The sequence below is a fragment of the Xenopus tropicalis genome, chromosome 8 (genome assembly GCF_000004195.4).
Source record: "Xenopus tropicalis strain Nigerian chromosome 8, UCB_Xtro_10.0, whole genome shotgun sequence".
Taxonomy (NCBI): Eukaryota; Metazoa; Chordata; class Amphibia; order Anura; family Pipidae; genus Xenopus; species Xenopus tropicalis.
The window spans coordinates 12,273,593-12,292,357 of record NC_030684.2 but is presented as its reverse complement, the minus strand read 5'-3'; the positions used below and the strand labels follow the sequence as shown (position 1 = coordinate 12,292,357).

Below are 18,765 nucleotides of genomic sequence, written 5' to 3'. Positions count from 1 at the left end.
AACTTGGCCTAGGGTTGGCCGCTTTGGCAGGGAGAGGTCCCCCCCCTTCCCTTCTGTTTTTTTAGACAGGAAGCTGTTGAGAGTATCAGGAAATAAGCTGCTTGGTGTCATATGTCTGTTAAATATTATTTGCAAAAACAAATTGTTTCAAAATAGCACTACAAAACACTGTTAATTTAAAGGTAAACAACATTGTTAAGGTGATATCTGTTTATACAGGGGCTGAACCCTACTCTTTGTTGTAGTACCCTCTCTGTTTATACAGGGGCTGCACCCTGCTCCTTATTGTAGTACCCTCTCTGTTTATACAGGGGCTGCACCCTGCTCCTTATTGTAGTACCCTCTCTGTTTATACAGGGGCTGCACCCTGCTCCTTATTGTAGTACCCTCTCTGTTTATACAGGGGCTGCACCCTGCTCCTTATTGTAGTTCCCTCTCTGTTTATACAGGGGCTGCACCCTGCTCCTTATTGTAGTTCCCTCTCTGTTTATACAGGGGCTGCACCCTGCTCCTTATTGTAGTTCCCTCTCTGTTTATACAGGGGCTGCACCCTGCTCCTTATTGTAGTTCCCTCTCTGTTTATACAGGGGCTGCACCCTGCTCCTTATTGTAGTTCCCTCTCTGTTTATACAGGGGCTGAACCCTGCTCCTTATTGTAGTTCCCTCTCTGTTTATACAGGGGCTGTACCCTACTCTTTGTTGTAGTATCCTCTCTGTTTATACAGGGGCTGTACCCTGCTCCTTATTGTAGTACCCTCTCTGTTTATACAGGGGCTGCACCCTGCTCCTTATTGTAGTTCCCTCTCTGTTTATACAGGGGCTGCACCCTGCTCCTTATTGTAGTACCCTCTCTGTTTATACAGGGGCTGAACCCTACTCTTTGTTGTAGTACCCTCTCTGTTTATACAGGGGCTGAACCCTGCTCCTTGGTGTAGTACCCTCTCTGTTTATACAGGGACGGAACCCTGCTCCTTGTTGTAGTACCCTCTCTGTTTATACAGGGGCTGCACCCTGCTTCTTGTTGTAGTACCCTCTCTGTTTATACAGGGGCTGAACCCTGCTCCTTGGTGTAGTACCCTTTCTGTTTATACAGGGGCTGCACCCTGCTTCTTGTTGTAGTACCCTCTCTGTTTATACAGGGGCTGCACCCTGCTCCTTGTTGTAGTTCCCTCTCTGTTTATACAGGGGCTGCACCCTGCTCCTTGGTGTAGTACCCTCTCTGTTTATACAGGGGCTGCACCCTGCTTCTTGGTGTAGTACCCTCTCTGTTTATACAGGGGCTGTACCCTGTTCCTTGTTGTAGTACCCTCTCTGTTTATACAGGGGCTGTTTTTTTTTTTTTTTTTACTCTATCCGGATTTCAAATGGGTTTACTAACCCTGGCAGGCAAAAAGTTATTGTTACTTTTAATTACTTATATTGCTATTCCTATTCCAGTCTCTCCTTTCAAACCGCTGCCTGGTTTCTAGGGTAATTTAGACCCTAGCAACCAGGTAGGTGTTAAAGTTCCAATCTGGAGAGTTGCATTAGGAGCTAAATAATCCAAAAACCAAAATGAAGACCAGTTGCGTATTGTCTCAGAATAGCACCCTCTACATCAGGGGTGGGCAAACTACGTCCGGCCCGTTGGTCTTTTTAATCCGTCCCGCTGACTCCGCAAGTCTAATCATGCAAAACTTGGCGTCTGGGGACTGATGAGCAGAAACGGCGTAACGCTGGCCCGGCCCGTCTGTAAGTCAATGTGGCCCTTGAGCCAAAATGTTTGCCCACCCCTTCTCTACATCATACAGTTAATTGTAAGGGGAACTACCCCTTTTCAGGCATTGCTGTGTGTATCGCATGATGCATGTAAATACCTTTAGCTGCATTTGATGCAGTTCGAATACAATCGAATACAACCCTGATATCTCCATTTTCTCAGCATGTCACTAATGCGCAATCTTAATTTCTTTTGCAGTTATACCTAGACATGGCTTACAGAGTCTTGGGAAAGTTGCCGCAGCCCGGCGCATGCCCCCTCCTGCAAACTTGCCAAGCTTGAAATCTGAAAACAAAGGAAACGACCCCAACATTTTTATAGTGCCCAAGGACGGAACGGGATGGGCAAACAAACAAGAACAGCAAGACCAAAAGAGGTGAGCTCAGTGCCCAGTACCCAATTTTATTTCTGTCTGTCTATATCTCTGGCTCTGACTCGCTCTGCCTGGCTCTGGCTCTGACTCGCTCTGCCTGGCTCTGGCTCTGACTCGCTCTGCCTGGCTCTGGCTCTGACTCGCTCTGCCTGGCTCTGGCTCTGACTCGCTCTGCCTGGCTCTGACTCGCTCTGCCTGGCTCTGACTCTCTCTGCCTGGCTCTGACTCTCTCTGCCTGGCTCTGACTCGCTCTGCCTGGCTCTGACTCGCTCTGCCTGGCTCTGACTCGCTCTGCCTGGCTCTGACTCGCTCTGCCTGGCTCTGACTCGCTCTGCCTGGCTCTGGCTCGCTCTGCTGGCTCTGACTCGCTCTGCCTGGCTCTGGCTCTGACTCGCTCTGCCTGGCTCTGGCTCTGACTCGCTCTGCCTGGCTCTGGCTCTGACTCGCTCTGCCTGGCTCTGGCTCTGCCTGGCTCTGCTGACTCGCTCTGCCTGGCTCTGGCTCTGACTCGCTCTGCCTGGCTCTGGCTCTGACTCGCTCTGCCTGGCTCTGGCTCTGACTCGCTCTGCCTGGCTCTGGCTCTGACTCGCTCTGCCTGGCTCTGGCTCTGACTCGCTCTGCCTGGCTCTGGCTCTGACTCGCTCTGCCTGGCTCTGGCTCTGACTCGCTCTGCCTGGCTCTGGCTCTGGCTCTGACTCGCTCTGCCTGGCTCTGGCTCTGACTCGCTCTGCCTGGCTCTGGCTCTGACTCGCTCTGCTGGCTCTGGCTCTGACTCGCTCTGCCTGGCTCTGGCTCTGACTCGCTCTGCCTGGCTCTGACTCGCTCTGCCTGGCTCTGACTCGCTCTGCCTGGCTCTGGCTGGCTCTGCCTGACTCTGGCTCTGACTCGCTCTGGCTGGCTCTGGCTCTGACTCGCTCTGCCTGGCTCTGGCTCTGACTCGCTCTGCCTGGCTCTGGCTGGCTCTGGCTCTGACTCGCTCTGCCTGGCTCTGACTCGCTCTGCCTGGCTCTGGCTCTGACTCGCTCTGCCTGGCTCTGGCTCTGACTCGCTCTGCCTGGCTCTGGCTCTGACTCGCTCTGCCTGGCTCTGACTCGCTCTGACTCGCTCTGCCTGGCTCTGACTCGCTCTGACTCGCTCTGCCTGGCTCTGACTCGCTCTGCCTGGCTCTGACTCGCTCTGCCTGGCTCTGACTCGCTCTGCCTGGCTCTGACTCGCTCTGGCTCTGACTCGCTCTGCCTGGCTCTGGCTCTGGCTCGCTCTGCCTGGCTGTGGCTCTGACTCGCTCTGCCTGGCTCGCTCTGCCTGGCTCTGGCTCTGACTCGCTCTGCCTGATCTGTCACCTAAAGTATAGTTCTCTATCTTCTTCTCTCATTGATTCTCTCTACTCAGTTCCAGTGTGACAGCTCCTCCGCAGCAGGAGTCGCTGCCGCCGCAGGGTTTGCAGAAATCTGTCTCCAATTTACAGAAGCCGACCCCATCGATCAATCAGGAGGTGAGTTGCTGCGTGCAAGCCCTGCTGCATGACGTGTTATGTATGTTCGTGTATATATGGCACGTGTGTAACTGTGTTTTCCCTGTTTGTCTTTTAAAGAACATAAATTTAGTGCCAGGTGGACCAAAATCATGGGCACAGCTGAATGGAAAGCCAGCAGGACAAGAAGGTGGTAAGTGATTTTGCCACTCAGTAGCTCTGCTAGCTCTATTAGGGACCCTGAGCCCCCTTGTATTCCACCATCCCTTTCCAAGTTTATGTATAGGGCCTGTGCATTTTGTTTCTGTGGCCCACACTCCTCCTCCATGCTTTTTTAGGCATGGGCAGTTACAACTAAAGGGACCACTCATCCTAAGAAATAATTACAAATGTATTTTTGTTTGGTGAGCAAAATAAACTTGACTTACACAGGGGGGTGCCATTTTGTGGGCACTCATATTAAGGCAAGCTTTGTATCACCCCAGAATCTTGTGTATGTGCCAGAATGGGGGACCTGATGCCCATACCCTTGGCTACACAATTAGATGGTGAGAAGGGAGGGGAAAAGTAAGTGCAGAATGGAAAGTGAAAGTAAGTCATAGAGGCGGGGCAGACAGTATTTGATTGACAGCTGGGATGTTTAAAAGCCTTTATAATGGGTATGGATGAAGAAAAAAAAAAGGAATATGGGTATTTATGTCTGGGTGATTGGTCACGTTTAACATAAATGGCAGTCAGGGTGGCAAAGACAGTATTGGGCCGTCAGGGGCCTTTCCTCTGCACAGAGCGGTAGCATAAATCAACACCAGTTTAGGTATTTCTCTGTAGTAAGCACAGTCTTGTGAGGGTGATGTAGCTCTGGAAATCAGCCAATTGTGCAGCAGATATACTGTACTGCAGGATATACTAAATATACACTGTATCTTTGTCTGTGGAGGCTCTGTATTTATAGTTTCTGGTTGTTTTCTCACTTTTGGGCTCCCTGGTCTTTCCCCTTTATTCTCACGCAGGTTCAAGGGGCTCAAACCGACTGTTGTCCTTCTCTCCCGAGGAATTTCCAACGCTGAAAGCAGCTGGCGAGCAAGACAAGGCTGGCAAAGAAAAGAGCGTCTTAGATCCGTCGTATGGGCCCGGACCAAGCCTCCGCCCCCAGAGTAAGCCCCTCGCCCTGCTTCCCGGTAACCATTCTGAATGTTTATTGTTCGTCTTCCCATTCCCCCCCTTCCCCTGTAGTTAGATATCTAACAAATATACTGAACTTATGTTCTCGTTTTGCCTTGGTGGTCCTGGCACTATTGTCTGATCATTTGGATGAGTTTTATGTAATACATAAGGGATACCAATCATTTCATATGAATTTCTTTATAAACCAATGAATGTCCATACATGTGTTTTTCATTTTAGCGTTATTATAAAGTGACCACTAGGGGTGCTGTTTAGTTGCTGGCTTTTTTTTTTTTTTCCAATGAGAATGATTAGTATGGCAGCTGTCAGTTATAAGAATAAATTGAGATAAAGGATGCAGTGTTATTTCTGCAGAGTAACACTAGTAACTCTTATCTGCTTACTGAACATTTGTGGGGATATTAAGGAGTTAACCCCCCCCCCATATGTAATAGAGGGCACTAAGTTTGCTGAGGAGCAGTAACTAATAGCAACCAATAAGAAGCTTTGAACAAGTCATCAGTAAATGCTTCCAGCTGATTGGTTGCTATAGGTTACTGCTCCTGAGCAAACATAGTGCATGTCTCCCCCCACCCACTTTTAGACGTAGAATTAGGATTTTTTTTGGATATTTCATTATTATTTATTATTGCAGCCAACATATTTGATAGCTATGCCTCATATTCACGCTTCTTAAATTATTTGCCACAAGGCATTTCCCTCCAAACAGCAGGGAGGGATCTTAGCTTTCATATTAAAGGCAACACTAGCCCTCAGAAGTATTGTAGGCTAATGTGATCATTTCATTTGTATTCTTCTTGTTGATCATTGTCTTTCATTGTTAAGGTCCGGTACTGGCAGACGTAGCGTTGAGTGGCTGCTAATATGCTTCTATATATATTTTTCCCCATACCGCAGATGTCACCAGTTGGAGAGACGGCGGTGGGAGAAGCATCGCTTCCAGCTTATCTCCGACCGCCTCTCCTACTGAGCCGGGCAGCAAAACGGCAGTACCGGGAGAAGGGCCCCCCTCTACATCGCTTGCTAATGATACTAAAGAACTCTCGCTGCGCCCGGCTCAGCCCACCCGAAAAGGCCCTGCTCAGTTCATGGGAAACACCTACCACCCACCGACTTACCATGACATGCTACCAGCCTTTGTAAGTATCATTGGCTTGGCACTGATGGTTGTACCCATTCTGCACCCTAAAACCATGCCATTATATAGCTATTTTTTTTTTTTTTTTCCTTTACAGATGTGCTCTCAGCACCCACCAGAGCCTTCTGGGACATTGGATCGTACTTCCTTTCCCACCCTTAATTCTCAGTCTCGCCTTGAACCTCGAGTCCCTTTTCGCCAATTTCAGATGAATGATAACGAAGGGTACAATTATACATATATATTTTTTTTTTTTCTTTTAAAAATAGTTAATTTCCTAATGTGGACCGTAATTTGACCCCCCCATCCTTATTACAACTGTACTGCGTTGAGATTGCCTAAAGGGGTGGTTAACTTTTAGTGTATTATAGAAAGGCTAGTTCTAAGCAACTTTTCAGTTGGGCTTTGTTTTTTAATTTGACAGCTTTTAAATGGGGGTCACTGACCCCATATAAAAAAAATCTGTGAGGCTACAATTTAATGGTGATATTACTCTTTCTATTCAGGACCTCTCCTATTTGTTTTCCAGCTCTCATTCAAATCGTGTGGTTGCTAGGTTAATTTGGACACTAGCAACCAGAGAGCTGCTTAATAAGAATCTAAATACCTTAAAAACCACAACTAATAATAATAAATATATGTTATAGAATGGCTTATTCTTAGCAACTTTTCAGTTGGTCTTTACTTTTTACTTTTCATAGCTTTTGAATTATTTGCTGCCTTCTGATTCTTTCCAGCTTTGAAATGGGGATCACTGACCCCAGCAGGCAAAAACTATTGCTCTGTGAGGCTACAATTTTACTGTTACTTTTTATTCCTTAACTTTTTATTTAGGTCCTCCTCTTCATATTTATCTTTTAAACCGCTGCCTGGTTGGTAGGTTAAATAAGACCCTAGCAACCAGATAGCTGCCTGTTTTCCAAACTGGAGAGCTGCTGAACAAGAATCTAAATTTAAAAACCTCAAATAATAACAATGAAGACCAATTGCAGATTCTTATTTTAAATAGACCATTATCTCTTCATTATTAATACAAACCCTATTTATTTTGCATGTGTTAACTGTTTATATTAACTGCTTAATTCCTGGGTAAAATTCATCTTCTGCACTATAGAACCTACTGCATCTAGTGCAGATTTATTTCTGGCATTAAAGGGTAAGAAAAACTGTAAGTAAGCACATTTTTTTGTTGCCTTGCTTTAGACGGGAGAGCAGGTTTCCCATTGCACCCCCTCGTTCTGCACGACCCCCCCGCCCACCAGCCGAGCGCCCCCCAAGAGCCACCATCATCAATGCAGAGGATCTAAAGGAGCTGGATGACCTTGATAATGATGCAGAGGATGGCTGGGCTGGTAAGTGACTTTCCTTCTATGTATCTGTGAAGCTTTATTCAACCTATAGTAGGTTGTAAATGTAGAATAAGGCCTTAGTGGTACCTTTTATTTATAATACGGTCTGAGCCTACAAATCAACTGCACCCCAATTGAAATTGTTTACTAATTCATGGGGAACATCCCACTTTAACGATGGTCTGATAACTTTGTAAGTAGGTTGTGAGCTGTGTCTGTTTGCATTCAGGTCTGCACGATGAGGTTGATTATTCCGAGAAACTGAAGTTCAGTGAAGATGAAGAAGAGGAGGACGGTGCTGCAAAAGATGGCAGAAGTAAATGGTACGTTCCAGCATTAATCTTGTTGTTGTTTTTTTTATTTTTTTTTAAATATTGTGACCTGGGGACAGTGTAAACATAACGCAATACCCATATCAGTTTGTTGACCATTTTAAAGTGTCAAAAATAAATAAGAACTGGAAGCCTGTATTTTATATACTGAACTTGTCCTCAAGAGCTTACCATCTTTGATCTTGTTGGTGCTACAGGGCTGATGAGATTCGCCTGTTTAGCAAGTCGGCAAACAAGCCAAATTTTCCCTGATAATGCTGACGCCATTGTTTGGCCCTAGGGCCACGAAGGGGCTACGAGAAGTGGGAGCAAGGGGTGCATCAATGAGCTGGTGTGGCCCTAAAGCCAACAGAAAATCAAGCCGGTCCGCTCGACATCTGGCTGATTTTTGGCCAAATTTTGGTTGATGAGGAATACACACAGTTGTTCACAGGACCTTAACATGGTCGTAGTTATATAGTTATGTAGAGTCTTACCCCTGATTAAGGTGGGTCCAGGTGCTCATGCCCCAGACCTTCAGCTTAGGGAGCCATACAGGAATATACAGGAACAAACAGCAGGCAGGCACATCTGGTATCCATAGTATATCGAAACGCCTTACGTGCACAAGCCTTAAGCGTTTCGTACCTTAGGGGTACTTAATCATAGGCTGCTGCAGCCTATGATTAAGTACCCCTAAGGTACGAAACGCGTAAGGCTTGTGCTGTTGTTTTATATGGATTAAATAAAACATGAACTTTTATAAAGACTGCAAGCTGCTTCTTTAGACTTATTTCGATATACTATGGATACCAGATGTGCCTGCCTGCTGTTTGTTTCTGTATATTCCAAATTTTGGTCGGGAAGGCCTGTCCAGGGTCGGACTGGGCCGCCAGGACACCGGGGAAAATCCCAATGGGCCTCGGCTCTAGTGGGCCCCGGTGGCCCAGTCCCGACCCTTGCCGGCTCTCCCCCTGCCCGACCACTCCTCCCGATGCATTAAATTTACGTGCGCCCGGGGAGGACGTCGGGTGGGGGGGTTGTAAGGGGACGTGGCCGGCGGGGCACCTGCAGGGCCCCTGGGTTGGGAGCCCCGGTGGGCCCTTCACCCCCCAGTCCGGCAGATAAATTAAGGAGGGCCTGTATTGGCAGCTTTAAACTGCCCAAGTATGGCCACCTTAGCTGACAGCAGCCCAGGGCAAGTGCAGTAAGTCAGTAGAAAAGAAGATTGGGGGCCTCATCACAGGCATAGGTGTTTTAAAGAACTGTCTTGTACAGAAAAACAAAACCTAATGTGTAGCATTTCTAGCTGACATATTTGTTGAGCTTTAGTTCCCCTTTAATGTAAGACCGGGCTCTCACAAAATACCTTCAATTTTCATTTCAGGAATGGTTGGGATGGCAAAAGGCAGCGGCAGGTTTCCTTCAATTCTACTGATAGCGTGGAGGGAAAACATCCAGCAGATGAAGGAAAGGTGTGGAACGACACATTGTCCCATTCGCGTCCTGCAAGAAGAACACCGGAACCTGCGCCACAAGGGCCACGTAAACCCAACACTTGGGCTGCTGTGGCTGATCATCAGGTATCCAACATTCTATCCCAAGTAGATTATATATTTCTCCCTCTACCCCAAAGATTCGTAAGCAGCAATGTCTCCTTATCTAGTGTCTGTAGCCCTTTCTCTTTCAATATCCGATTTAATTTCTGCGTTGCAGAAACCCCCTGCCCCTGCTGCAGTCCTGCGACAGCCCTCCATAGAAGAGAAAGATGAAAAGCTGCCCCAGAGGAAAAATTTTGTCCAGTCCGAGATCTCTGAGGCAGTAGAGCGTGCCCGCAAAAGGAGAGAGGAGGAGGAGAGGCGAAACCGCGAGGAACGGCTGGCTGCTTGTGCTGCTAAACTAAAACAGCTTGATCAGAAGAACAAGCAGGCCCTGAAACCATCGGCAGATTCTTCCCGCCAGCTGGACAATAAGGAGAATGAAGACCCCCGTTCTCCTGTGTCAGACAGAAGCAACCCCCAGGAAAACGCACATACTTTCAGAAGAGGTAGGTCTGCATAAGGTATTGGCTTTCCTTATACCCCTATATGTAATAAAAGGCACTAACCCTAGCAACCAATAAGATGTTTGATTTAAACAGTGACCAGTAAATTCTACCTGCTTATTGGTTGCTATGGGTTGCTCTTGGGCAAACGTAGTGCCTTTTATTACATAACTCCCAAAGAAGTAAATTGATATAAACTATTTAGTATTCCAAGCTACTCTGCATCGTACAAGTAATGGTGGCTTGGGCTTTTCTTGCTGTGTGAGGCTACAGTTTTGTTTTTATTACCTATCTGTCTAATCAGACCTCTCCTATTTATCTTCTAGTCTCTCGTTCAAACCATTGCCTGGTTTCTAGGGTAAAACTGGAACAATTCCAAACTTGAAGAGCTTTCTAAAACCTTTAAAGATTGAAGCCCTTTACAGATTTAGAATATGACTGGTTATGTCATGTAAAGGTGAACTACCCATTTAAGAGAACTTTGATTTTTTGTTTTCCACTGATTTATCAGTAGAAATGCAATGGTTCTCCCTAACCAGATCCTAATTATTTTACGCTAATCAGAAGAAAGGGCGCACTGGTTTCAGTTGCATGTAGGAGTTGTATAAATAAGGACTGTCCTAGAGTTAAGGCGGTCTTACTTGGAAAGATCTGGTGATTTGGCGAGTCTGCTAATGAGGACCTTAGGCCAAACAATCAAATCACATTGGCAGGTTGAGAATAACATTAATGAGCTAATGCACTCCTTGCCTTAATGGTTTTTTTTTTTTTAAGTGGCCGATATTGGGCCAGATATCGGTTGGGTAGGTCCCTTATCGCGGGCTGATAAGCTGCTCACTCGGTCCTTAAGACTCCCATGTGTAAGAGACTGAGGGCACTAAGGGGTATGTTTATCATGCTGTGTAAGAAGTGGAGTAAATCATTACTGGTGATGTTTCCCAGGGCAACCAATCAGCAATTAGATTTCAACAGTTAGCAGCCAATCGGATACTTTGCGTTGGTTTTCTATGAGCAACATCACTGGTAATGTTTTACTCCACTTTTTACACAGCATGATAAATATACCCCTCAGTGTAGGGTTTGCTTCTTTCCACCTGCGTTTTGTAGGCAGGCAGCTACATGGAGTGCAGCAATGCAACTACATGGAAGGGGGTCCTAATACACAAAGTACTCTGGTTTCCCTTCAAATGGAATACTTTTTTCACATTTCACTAAAGATTTCCGTGGAGAGGAAAAACCATGAGTTTCATTTAATTTTTTGAGATGTAAAAGCGGCATTTTCAAACTGCGCCTGTCAGTGTAGCCAGGTACCTTTTAAAGCAGTGGTCTCCCAACCTTCAACCAATTTTTCCGAGGACCAGGGGTGGTGGGTATAATACAGCTCATCATAACACAAAATCGGTGGGAGACCTGAGCTGGTTTCCCTGCAACTAGATGCACCCAGCCCCCTTGCTCTTCTTACTCCCACCTAAGTGGTGACACCCCCTGACGCTTAGTATGGAGCTTTAAGTACTTTGGTCCTTGTCGCGATCAGTAGAAAGCTCCCTGGGCTTCGCATAGCAGTTGTCATGGAGTTGGAATCACAGGTAATTGGGACCAGAGGTGGCCCAGTTTAGCACAGCCCACGGCCCGGCACTAATCCCCGGCCGGTGGTTGGGGACCCCTGCTTTAAAGCATTTCAGCCATGTTTGCAAAGTGAAAGCATCTCTTATCCATTAGATGCCTACTAAACTCATGTTCCTAGGGGGTTAATGATCCAGTCCTGGGTATTTTAAAACCCAATTCCTCTTTGCTCTACACCAAAGGTCTCACAAATGGCCGCGCTGGACAGTTTTTCAGTAACTTGTAACAGGCTGGTGAGGCAGTAGGGATGTTTCAATAGACTAAAGGTGGCCATACACGGACCGATTTTTTACTTACAAACGACCGATTCCCGAACGATCCGATGCTATCGTTAAGTTATCGTATAGTTGGTGGTGTACGAACGATCGTCGGCCCACTAAACGAGCCGACATTATCGTCCCCAAAATCGATCGGCCAGGTTTAAAAATTTTGGTCGTTTAACGATAAAATCTGCCAGTTGGTGTGAGTGTCAGACATTTGTCTTTCAACGATTGTTCTCTGCGCATGTCACGATTGCCAGCAACGACATCGATCGTACGTAGATGTACGATCGTAGGTATTTTACGATAATGATGCGACAAAATCTTTCCCGAATTATCGTTGCCCGTGGATGGCATATCGTATGGGAACTCGATCGCCATACGATCGTTTGTCGATATAATCGTTCATCGCACAACGAGCGAAATCGCCTCGTGTATGGCCACCTTAACTCCTACGGGAACAGTAATGAGCATTATCATCCATCTAATAAAGTTACTCAACATGATACCTTCTGTTAATTGCCTTCATTTATCAAAGACAATCCCATCGTTAGCCCACCCCACTTATTTCTACATGCTCAGCCTGCAGGGAATTCCTCTGTATTAGTGTCGTTAATTCTCTGAAGCCAGAGAGCTTGGGATGTTACACACATTTGTGGTGATCCGTTTGGTGCCACTGCGTTAGAATGTTCCATGGTGAATCCGATCTCTGTATATTTGTATTTATACATATGGGAGGGAGGTGCCATAGTGTTTCCCTTAGACAGTACAGTATGAGGGTACAGCTTATTGTGTGCCCAGAACATTCCTTCTCTGTATATTTGTATTTATACATATGGGAGGGAGGTGCCATAGTGTTTCCCTTAGACAGTACAGTATGAGGGTACAGCTTATTGTGTGCCCAGAACATTCCTTCTCTGTATATTTGTATTTATACATATGGGAGGGAGGTGCCATAGTGTTTCCCTTAGACAGTACAGTATGGGGGTACAGCTTATTGTGTGCCCAGAACATTCCTTCTCTGTGTGTTTGTATTTAGACATTTGAGATTCCCTTATAGGAATGTGGTAATGGATCTAAGTGCATCAACAGCTGGAAAGCTTCAGGTTTAAATCATTGTTCTAGAGTGTTCAAAAACTGGAGAGCTACAATTGAAAACTGACTGTTCTAGGTTGTTTAACAGCTGGCAAGCTACAGGTGGACTACCCCTGATCTGGACTGTCTTAATTCAAGTGCCTAAATATACTACAGACTTAATATAAGAATCTCTTTAAAGTTCTGTGTCTGTAACCATATTTCCTCTCCTCCCTGTACAGAATACTCTCAGGAGTCCCCTTCTGAATATCCAGAGGAGGAGCCTTCTGGAACCCTAAAAGCTGAAACCAGCAGCGAAGAAGAATATGCGGAACCTACATCCCCAGCACAAGATTTCAGCAAACATCAGAAACTGATTCCACCCCGATTCCAGCGGCAGCAACAGCAGCAGGTACAATCTTTGATATTGAGCGGAGGCTTAAAGATCTAAATACTAGTCTTTCAGTTGATGCTGTGTCCCCAGTGTGTGACTAAAGATGGCCATACATGGGCTGATTGTAGGTGCCGATATCGGTCCCGATTCGGCATCTTATCGGCCCGTGTAGGGGCCGATCCGAGGGGCCTGCCCAACCGATATCTGGCCTGAAATTGGCCAGCTATTGATCCGGCAAAATCTTTTAACCTGCCCGATCGGGGGCCGCATCGACTCGTTGATGCGGTCCCCAAACCGACTGCCCCGTTGCCGCCATTATAATGGGCCAAACGATCAATTTAGCCTACATTTCCCCTGATACTGCCTATCTGTAGGTGGGGATATCGGGAGAAGATCCGCTCGCTTGGCAACCTCACCAAGCGAGCGGATCTTCACTTGTATGGCCACCTTAAGGCTTGTTATGGCGGCTTTAGTCCAGTTCCCTCAGCACAGTTTGCAAGCCTTTATTTGCTTTGGTAAAATGCTATTTCCTGGTCTCATCAGGAGCAGTTGTACAAGATGCAGCAGTGGCAGCAGCAGCAACAGCAAGCCTATGTGGCCTCCACTCATTCCAACCCTCCCCGGACCTTCTACTCCCCTCACCCACAGATGTTGGGCTTTGATCCACGCTGGATGATGATGCCTTCTTACATGGACCCACGGATGACGCAAGGCCGTGCGCCTGTGGACTTCTACCCTTCCTCCATCCACCCTCCAGGTATGAGCGGCTGTTCTTATTACAGAAGTAGTAAGCACTGTCCTACAGACAAATAAACTGAGACGTGGGTGATTAGGAAGTGATGCTCCGGTGTTGGCCAATGCTTTAATATAGCCCTGTGGCTTAGCCTAGCTGGTTTATGTATAGAAAACATCTCAACTGATGTAAACCGAGTTTTTCTTCTATTCCCCAGGTGTAATGAAGCATATGATCCAGCAGGATTCAATGAGCGGTTCTGGAAGTTGCCATTCAGACGAACAGAACTGCCAGTCTGAGAGGAGACCTCAGTCAGCAGAACCGATGTCTGGTTGGGGCCAGGAAAGCTACGTGCAATTACACAGCAAGGCCTGCTCCCTGCCTCAGCAGAAACAGGCTGAGACTGCCGCAGTGGGGAGCTACAGTAGGTCAGTCTCTGTTTTTGGCTATTTTGGTGTTGGTTTGCGTCCTTCTGTCTTTGTGTAAGAATTGTAACACTTCCTACAGGGTATGCAACGCATTGACAATCCACTTATTCCTTTCTGTTGATTAATGGGCCGCTGCTGCTTGCAAATTTAGTTGCTGGTGTGGTTAAATGGCTGCTACAGTATTAATAGGGTTTGCCAGCAAATCCTTCCCATTACAAATGCTGGTGGTGCCCCTAGGGATATTAAAGACATGGGTGTGCCTCTTGGAAATATCGGACTGATCTGATGGTTTAGCCTTTGGGCCAATGATCAGATTATGTTGGTTAATACAGGCCATTGGGAATGGGCAGCATCAGGAAAATCAAACTTGCTCGATTGATATCTGGCTGACTTTTAGCCAAATGTCAGCCAGCCAGGCAGTCCGTCTGCTGTCCCCAAACGCAGGTCATTAAGTTGTCAACTCGGCCTGGAAGGACCATGTTGGCAGCTTTTATCTATGGCTCCCTTTACTGCTCACTTAAGGTGTCATTTGTTGTCTGTGTTTTAGTTATCACTGACTTAATGACCTGGTTTGCTTTCAGGAATGAAAGTTCTTACTCATCCGCAAGAGAGAAATCAGATGGCTCCCCTACCCACCCTGAGCCCTTAGAGAGGGAAGAGGAGTATTTATCTGTTTCTTATGAAAAGAAATCCACTGGGAGCTTTAGCAGTTGCATTTCCCCTCAAAGGAGAGGACAGGACGCCTTGTACCAACATCTAGAGAGCGGCATAGAGTCTGGTGTGAACAGGGGGAGACAGATGGCAGCCAGGGATTCGTCCTCAAGAGGCTCTGAGTTTATAAAGACTGATAAAAAGCCACAGTTTAATGGCTGGGGTTATGCACCCCATCAGAAATCTTCCGAAACAGCCAGCAGAGCAGAAGAGGATCTTTCAAAGGAGGACCTATCTGATGAACTGGAGCACTGGAAGAAGGAGGATGGTGGGAGCAGCCAGGATGGTACAGGAGAAACCTGCTGGAGAAGTGAATCTGCAAATTCCAACAGTCAGCAGCAATCTGAGCATCTAGGGAGAAGCCGTAGATCTGGACCTATCAAAAAGCCCGTCTTGAAAGCCCTCAAGATAGAGGACAAAGAGCTGGAGAAAAACAAGGCAGAAATTAAAGAGCCAGTAAAACCTTTTAAGGAAAAAATTCTTCCAAAAACAGAGTGCGTTGTTAAGACTGAACCTGTTGTTTCAAGCCCTCCTCCCAGCATGATTGAAGTTAAAACTCCCCCTCCGCCTAGTCCTGTCCAGGAGACTGATAAATTCCCCCAAGAAAAAGCTGAAAGGAGTTGGGAGACCAAGCCTTTACGGGAATCTAGTAGCACTTCTTTGCAAAAGAGAAGTGACTGGATATTCATTGACGAAGAGCAAGCGTTTGGCGGTAGGACTCAAGGCCGTGGCAGAGGTAGAGGGTTTAAAGACTTTGGTTTCCGCAACCGAGGGGTCTCTGGCACTTACAGCGGGCAGAAGGTCAGCCGAGGTCGGGGTGTTCGAGAGTACAATCCCCCTGAAGATCTTAGGGGCAAGGCCTCCCGGAGGAGGATTGCAAGCGAAACACACAGTGAGGGGTCAGAATATGAAGAGCTTCCGAAACGCAGGAGGCAGAGAGGGACGGAGAATGGCAATGATCCTGCTGTACAGGAGAGGGAAGCTGAAGATCTGCGAAAGGGGGACTTTCAGGATTCATGGAGATCTAATAGGAATTATTCAGACGATCAGAATAACACTGACTCAAAATCAAGAGCTCCAAGAGCTTTTGGAAGGTCCCTTCCGCCAAGGTTGAGCAACAGCTATGGTAGGAGACCATTATCCACCAAGGAGTCCTCTCACTGGCAAGCCAAGTCTGGGGGATCGTCTTGGCAAGAGTATGGGGCGCCAGCTGAAGCCTATGGGAGTCGCCATCATGCAGACAGAGACTATGCCCATGACTATAGATACGCAGACTCATTTCCTAGTAGGGGTTTTGATGAAAGTCACGGAGATGAGAGGAGGTCTTTTTTCCAAGAGGAATATTCAGACCGGGATAGTTTGGAAAAGAGATCTTTTGGCAGGCGAAGGCCCCCACGCCAAGACAAACCTCCGAGGTTTAGGCGTCTTAGACAGGAAAGAGACCCTTTGGGACAGTGGAGTGGTGAAGAGACAGTCGGCACTGGAAACAGCAGTGAACACTGGCAGTCTCGTCCTAGAGTCCCACTAAATGACAAATCTGGGCCGGTTCATAGGAGGTCTCCAGAAATGTCCCACCACAACTCTGATCATGTCACCGAAGACTGGGAAACTGCTTCAGAAAGCAGCGACTTCAGTGAAAAGAGGCCGGGGGATATGGATGGAGATGGGAGCCAGAGTGGCAGTGGGCTGTCTGAAAAACGAGAACTGTCCAAGAGAAGTTTCTCCAGCCAGAGACCTCTAATGGATCGTCAGAGTCGTAAAGTGGAGCCATCAGGTTATGATGAGAAGCCTTCACGGGTCAGTGGGAGTTCCTCCCGCAATGACTTCCAGAAGAGTTCTGGTCCTTTAAAGAGCAGGTAATTGTTGTTTACTTGGCCTTAGGCTTATTTCTCAGAGGGGAAAGTCATATCTGCTATTTGTAGCTGGCTAGAAACAAGTGGTGTAATGCCAGAGCTTCATGTAGCCATAAAATATTTTGCACCTTACCCTTTTTCTTCAGTATGAACCTGACCCAATGTTATGTTTTCCTATTCAGCCGCTGCTCTGACGATTCCTATGGTGCAGAGAGCAGCCACCACCGTTACGCCATGGACAGGTCTATGCACTGCGACAGCGGAGAGGCGGGGAAGAAACAGGAAAGGGATTCAAGGACGCCTGGTCTCAAATCCAGTGATAAAAATGAGGTGATCGGACAGTTTGACCTCAAATATGGAGGTAAGTAATTACATGGCATATACCACTAAGCGGGGGGGGGGGGGGGGGGGGGATCTATGAAGCTTGGCACCCAATTGGGGGATTGTCTGCCTTCAGCCTTAATTGTGGACTTTTCTATAGCTTCTAAGCACACCCAGGATGTGGGAAAGGTTCTTTGCTGTGTTTTTGGTTTTTAATGCGCTTTGGCTTATCAGATTCCATGCTTGAGGAAGAGTCCGAGGTCGGAGACATTGGTAACAAGCCTCGTCGTGTGTTGGAAAAGGATCGCCGGAAAAAGGACCAGGTGGTTCAGGTGAGCACTTTGTAACTTTAAAAAAAAGCACCCCCCCCAATGATGTCTTACCTACTAACTGTTATCTAAATGGCAAGGTACTACTCTAATACCATTATATGTGTGAGGGCCTATAATAAACTCTCCCCATTCTAATGCTTCACCGTCTGTGCCATTCAGGTGCCGGCAAAGGGCAGCAGTATCCAGTCTAGGATTCCCCCTCGCTTTGCCAAAAAACAGAACGGCATGTGCCTGGATCAAGCCGACGTTACTGCCAAAGAAATCTGGGAGAGCAGCGGCCAAGGTTGGGAGTAAAACATTTTATGGGCAGTGTTATAATGATATAATTAATTCTGATGTAATTCTGGCTGATATCTCGCTCTTTTCTCCCCTGCTAGGAATCTCTGTCCAGCCTGGCACGGATACCTGGAGTAAACCTGTGAGCTCATTTAGCACGGAGTCCAGCTCCACAGAGGTATGCATGATTTACTAGTGTAACCACATTATCCTTGGCTCTATCATTGACTCAAAGGGGTAGTTCACTTTTAACCCTATATCTAATGAATGGCATTAAGTTTGCCCAGGAGCATTAACCCATAGCAACCAATAAGACGTCTGCTTTTAAATGGGTGACCAGTAAATTCTACCTGCTGATTGGTTGCTATGGATTACTGCTTCTGGCCAAACTTACGGTGGCCATACACAATAAGAACGACGGTATAGGTATAGGTACCATTGGTTCGGGGACCACATGAACGAGCTGAAAAATCAAACCTTGCCGATCGAGATCTGTCCGATTTCAGAGCAGATGTTGGTTGGACAGGCCCGTCATTCGTGCCCATACACAGGCAGATAAGCTGCCAAAACAGTCTAATGGACTGATATCGACAGCTAGAATTGGCTTCTGTATGGCCACGTTTAATTGTTAGTGTGTTATATAGCATGTCTCATTTCTGGGAACGTTTCAGTTAGTTTTTATTCTTTGGCTGTTATTCAAACCTCTGCCTAGTTGCTAGGATATATTGGACCTTAGCAACCTGATCGCTGCTAAAATTTCAAACCAGAATGCTGTAGATGGTGGGCTACCCCTTTTTAAATTACTATTTTGTTTGCCATTGAGTCAACTGATGGTGCCAGGATTTTTTTTAACCTTCTGACCTATTGATGCCTTCACCTATAGGGCTTTAAAGGCAGTCAAGGAGACAGTGGCATTGACCTGAGTGCCGAGTCTCGGGAGTCGTCTGCTACATCTTCACAACGCAGCTCTCCGTATGGAACCATGAAACCGGAGGAAATGAACGGAACAGGTGTGGCAGAGCCAAAACCAGATTGCCCTAAAGAACAAGGGCAAAAACAGTCTGAGAAAAAGGTATGGGGCTGTTTGCGGCATGTTTCCTATGCAAGGCTAGTGTGTTCTGATAACCTGG

General features: G+C 46.8%; 1 protein-coding gene and 1 non-coding gene across 8 annotated transcripts in view; both read left to right on the top strand.

Annotated features, from left to right (window-relative positions):
* The window catches only part of prrc2b (proline-rich coiled-coil 2B), a 46,538-nt gene that overhangs the window by 17,785 nt on the left and 9,988 nt on the right, over positions 1–18,765 (top strand). For 5 of the 7 annotated variants that reach the window (XM_012968984.3, XM_031890906.1, XM_012968980.3 and 2 more), the window contains exons 3-21: positions 1,958–2,135; positions 3,522–3,624; positions 3,724–3,796; positions 4,614–4,781; positions 5,686–5,927; positions 6,024–6,151; positions 7,130–7,278; positions 7,505–7,598; positions 8,974–9,169; positions 9,303–9,633; positions 12,830–12,999; positions 13,525–13,738; positions 13,932–14,142; positions 14,724–16,709; positions 16,889–17,067; positions 17,262–17,359; positions 17,519–17,642; positions 17,737–17,813; positions 18,519–18,707. In XM_012968984.3, the coding sequence (XP_012824438.1) occupies positions 1,958–2,135; positions 3,522–3,624; positions 3,724–3,796; positions 4,614–4,781; positions 5,686–5,927; positions 6,024–6,151; positions 7,130–7,278; positions 7,505–7,598; positions 8,974–9,169; positions 9,303–9,633; positions 12,830–12,999; positions 13,525–13,738; positions 13,932–14,142; positions 14,724–16,709; positions 16,889–17,067; positions 17,262–17,359; positions 17,519–17,642; positions 17,737–17,813; positions 18,519–18,707 (4,910 nt within the window). The remainder of the gene's footprint in view (positions 1–1,957; positions 2,136–3,521; positions 3,625–3,723; positions 3,797–4,613; positions 4,782–5,685; positions 5,928–6,023; positions 6,152–7,129; positions 7,279–7,504; positions 7,599–8,973; positions 9,170–9,302; positions 9,634–12,829; positions 13,000–13,524; positions 13,739–13,931; positions 14,143–14,723; positions 16,710–16,888; positions 17,068–17,261; positions 17,360–17,518; positions 17,643–17,736; positions 17,814–18,518; positions 18,708–18,765) is intronic. The other 2 variants (XM_012968981.3, XM_012968985.3) reach the window with 2 other exon arrangements.
* On the top strand, positions 10,798–10,914 carry LOC116407394. The gene has a single exon (XR_004220300.1). It is a non-coding gene; the product is annotated as a U5 spliceosomal RNA (small nuclear RNA).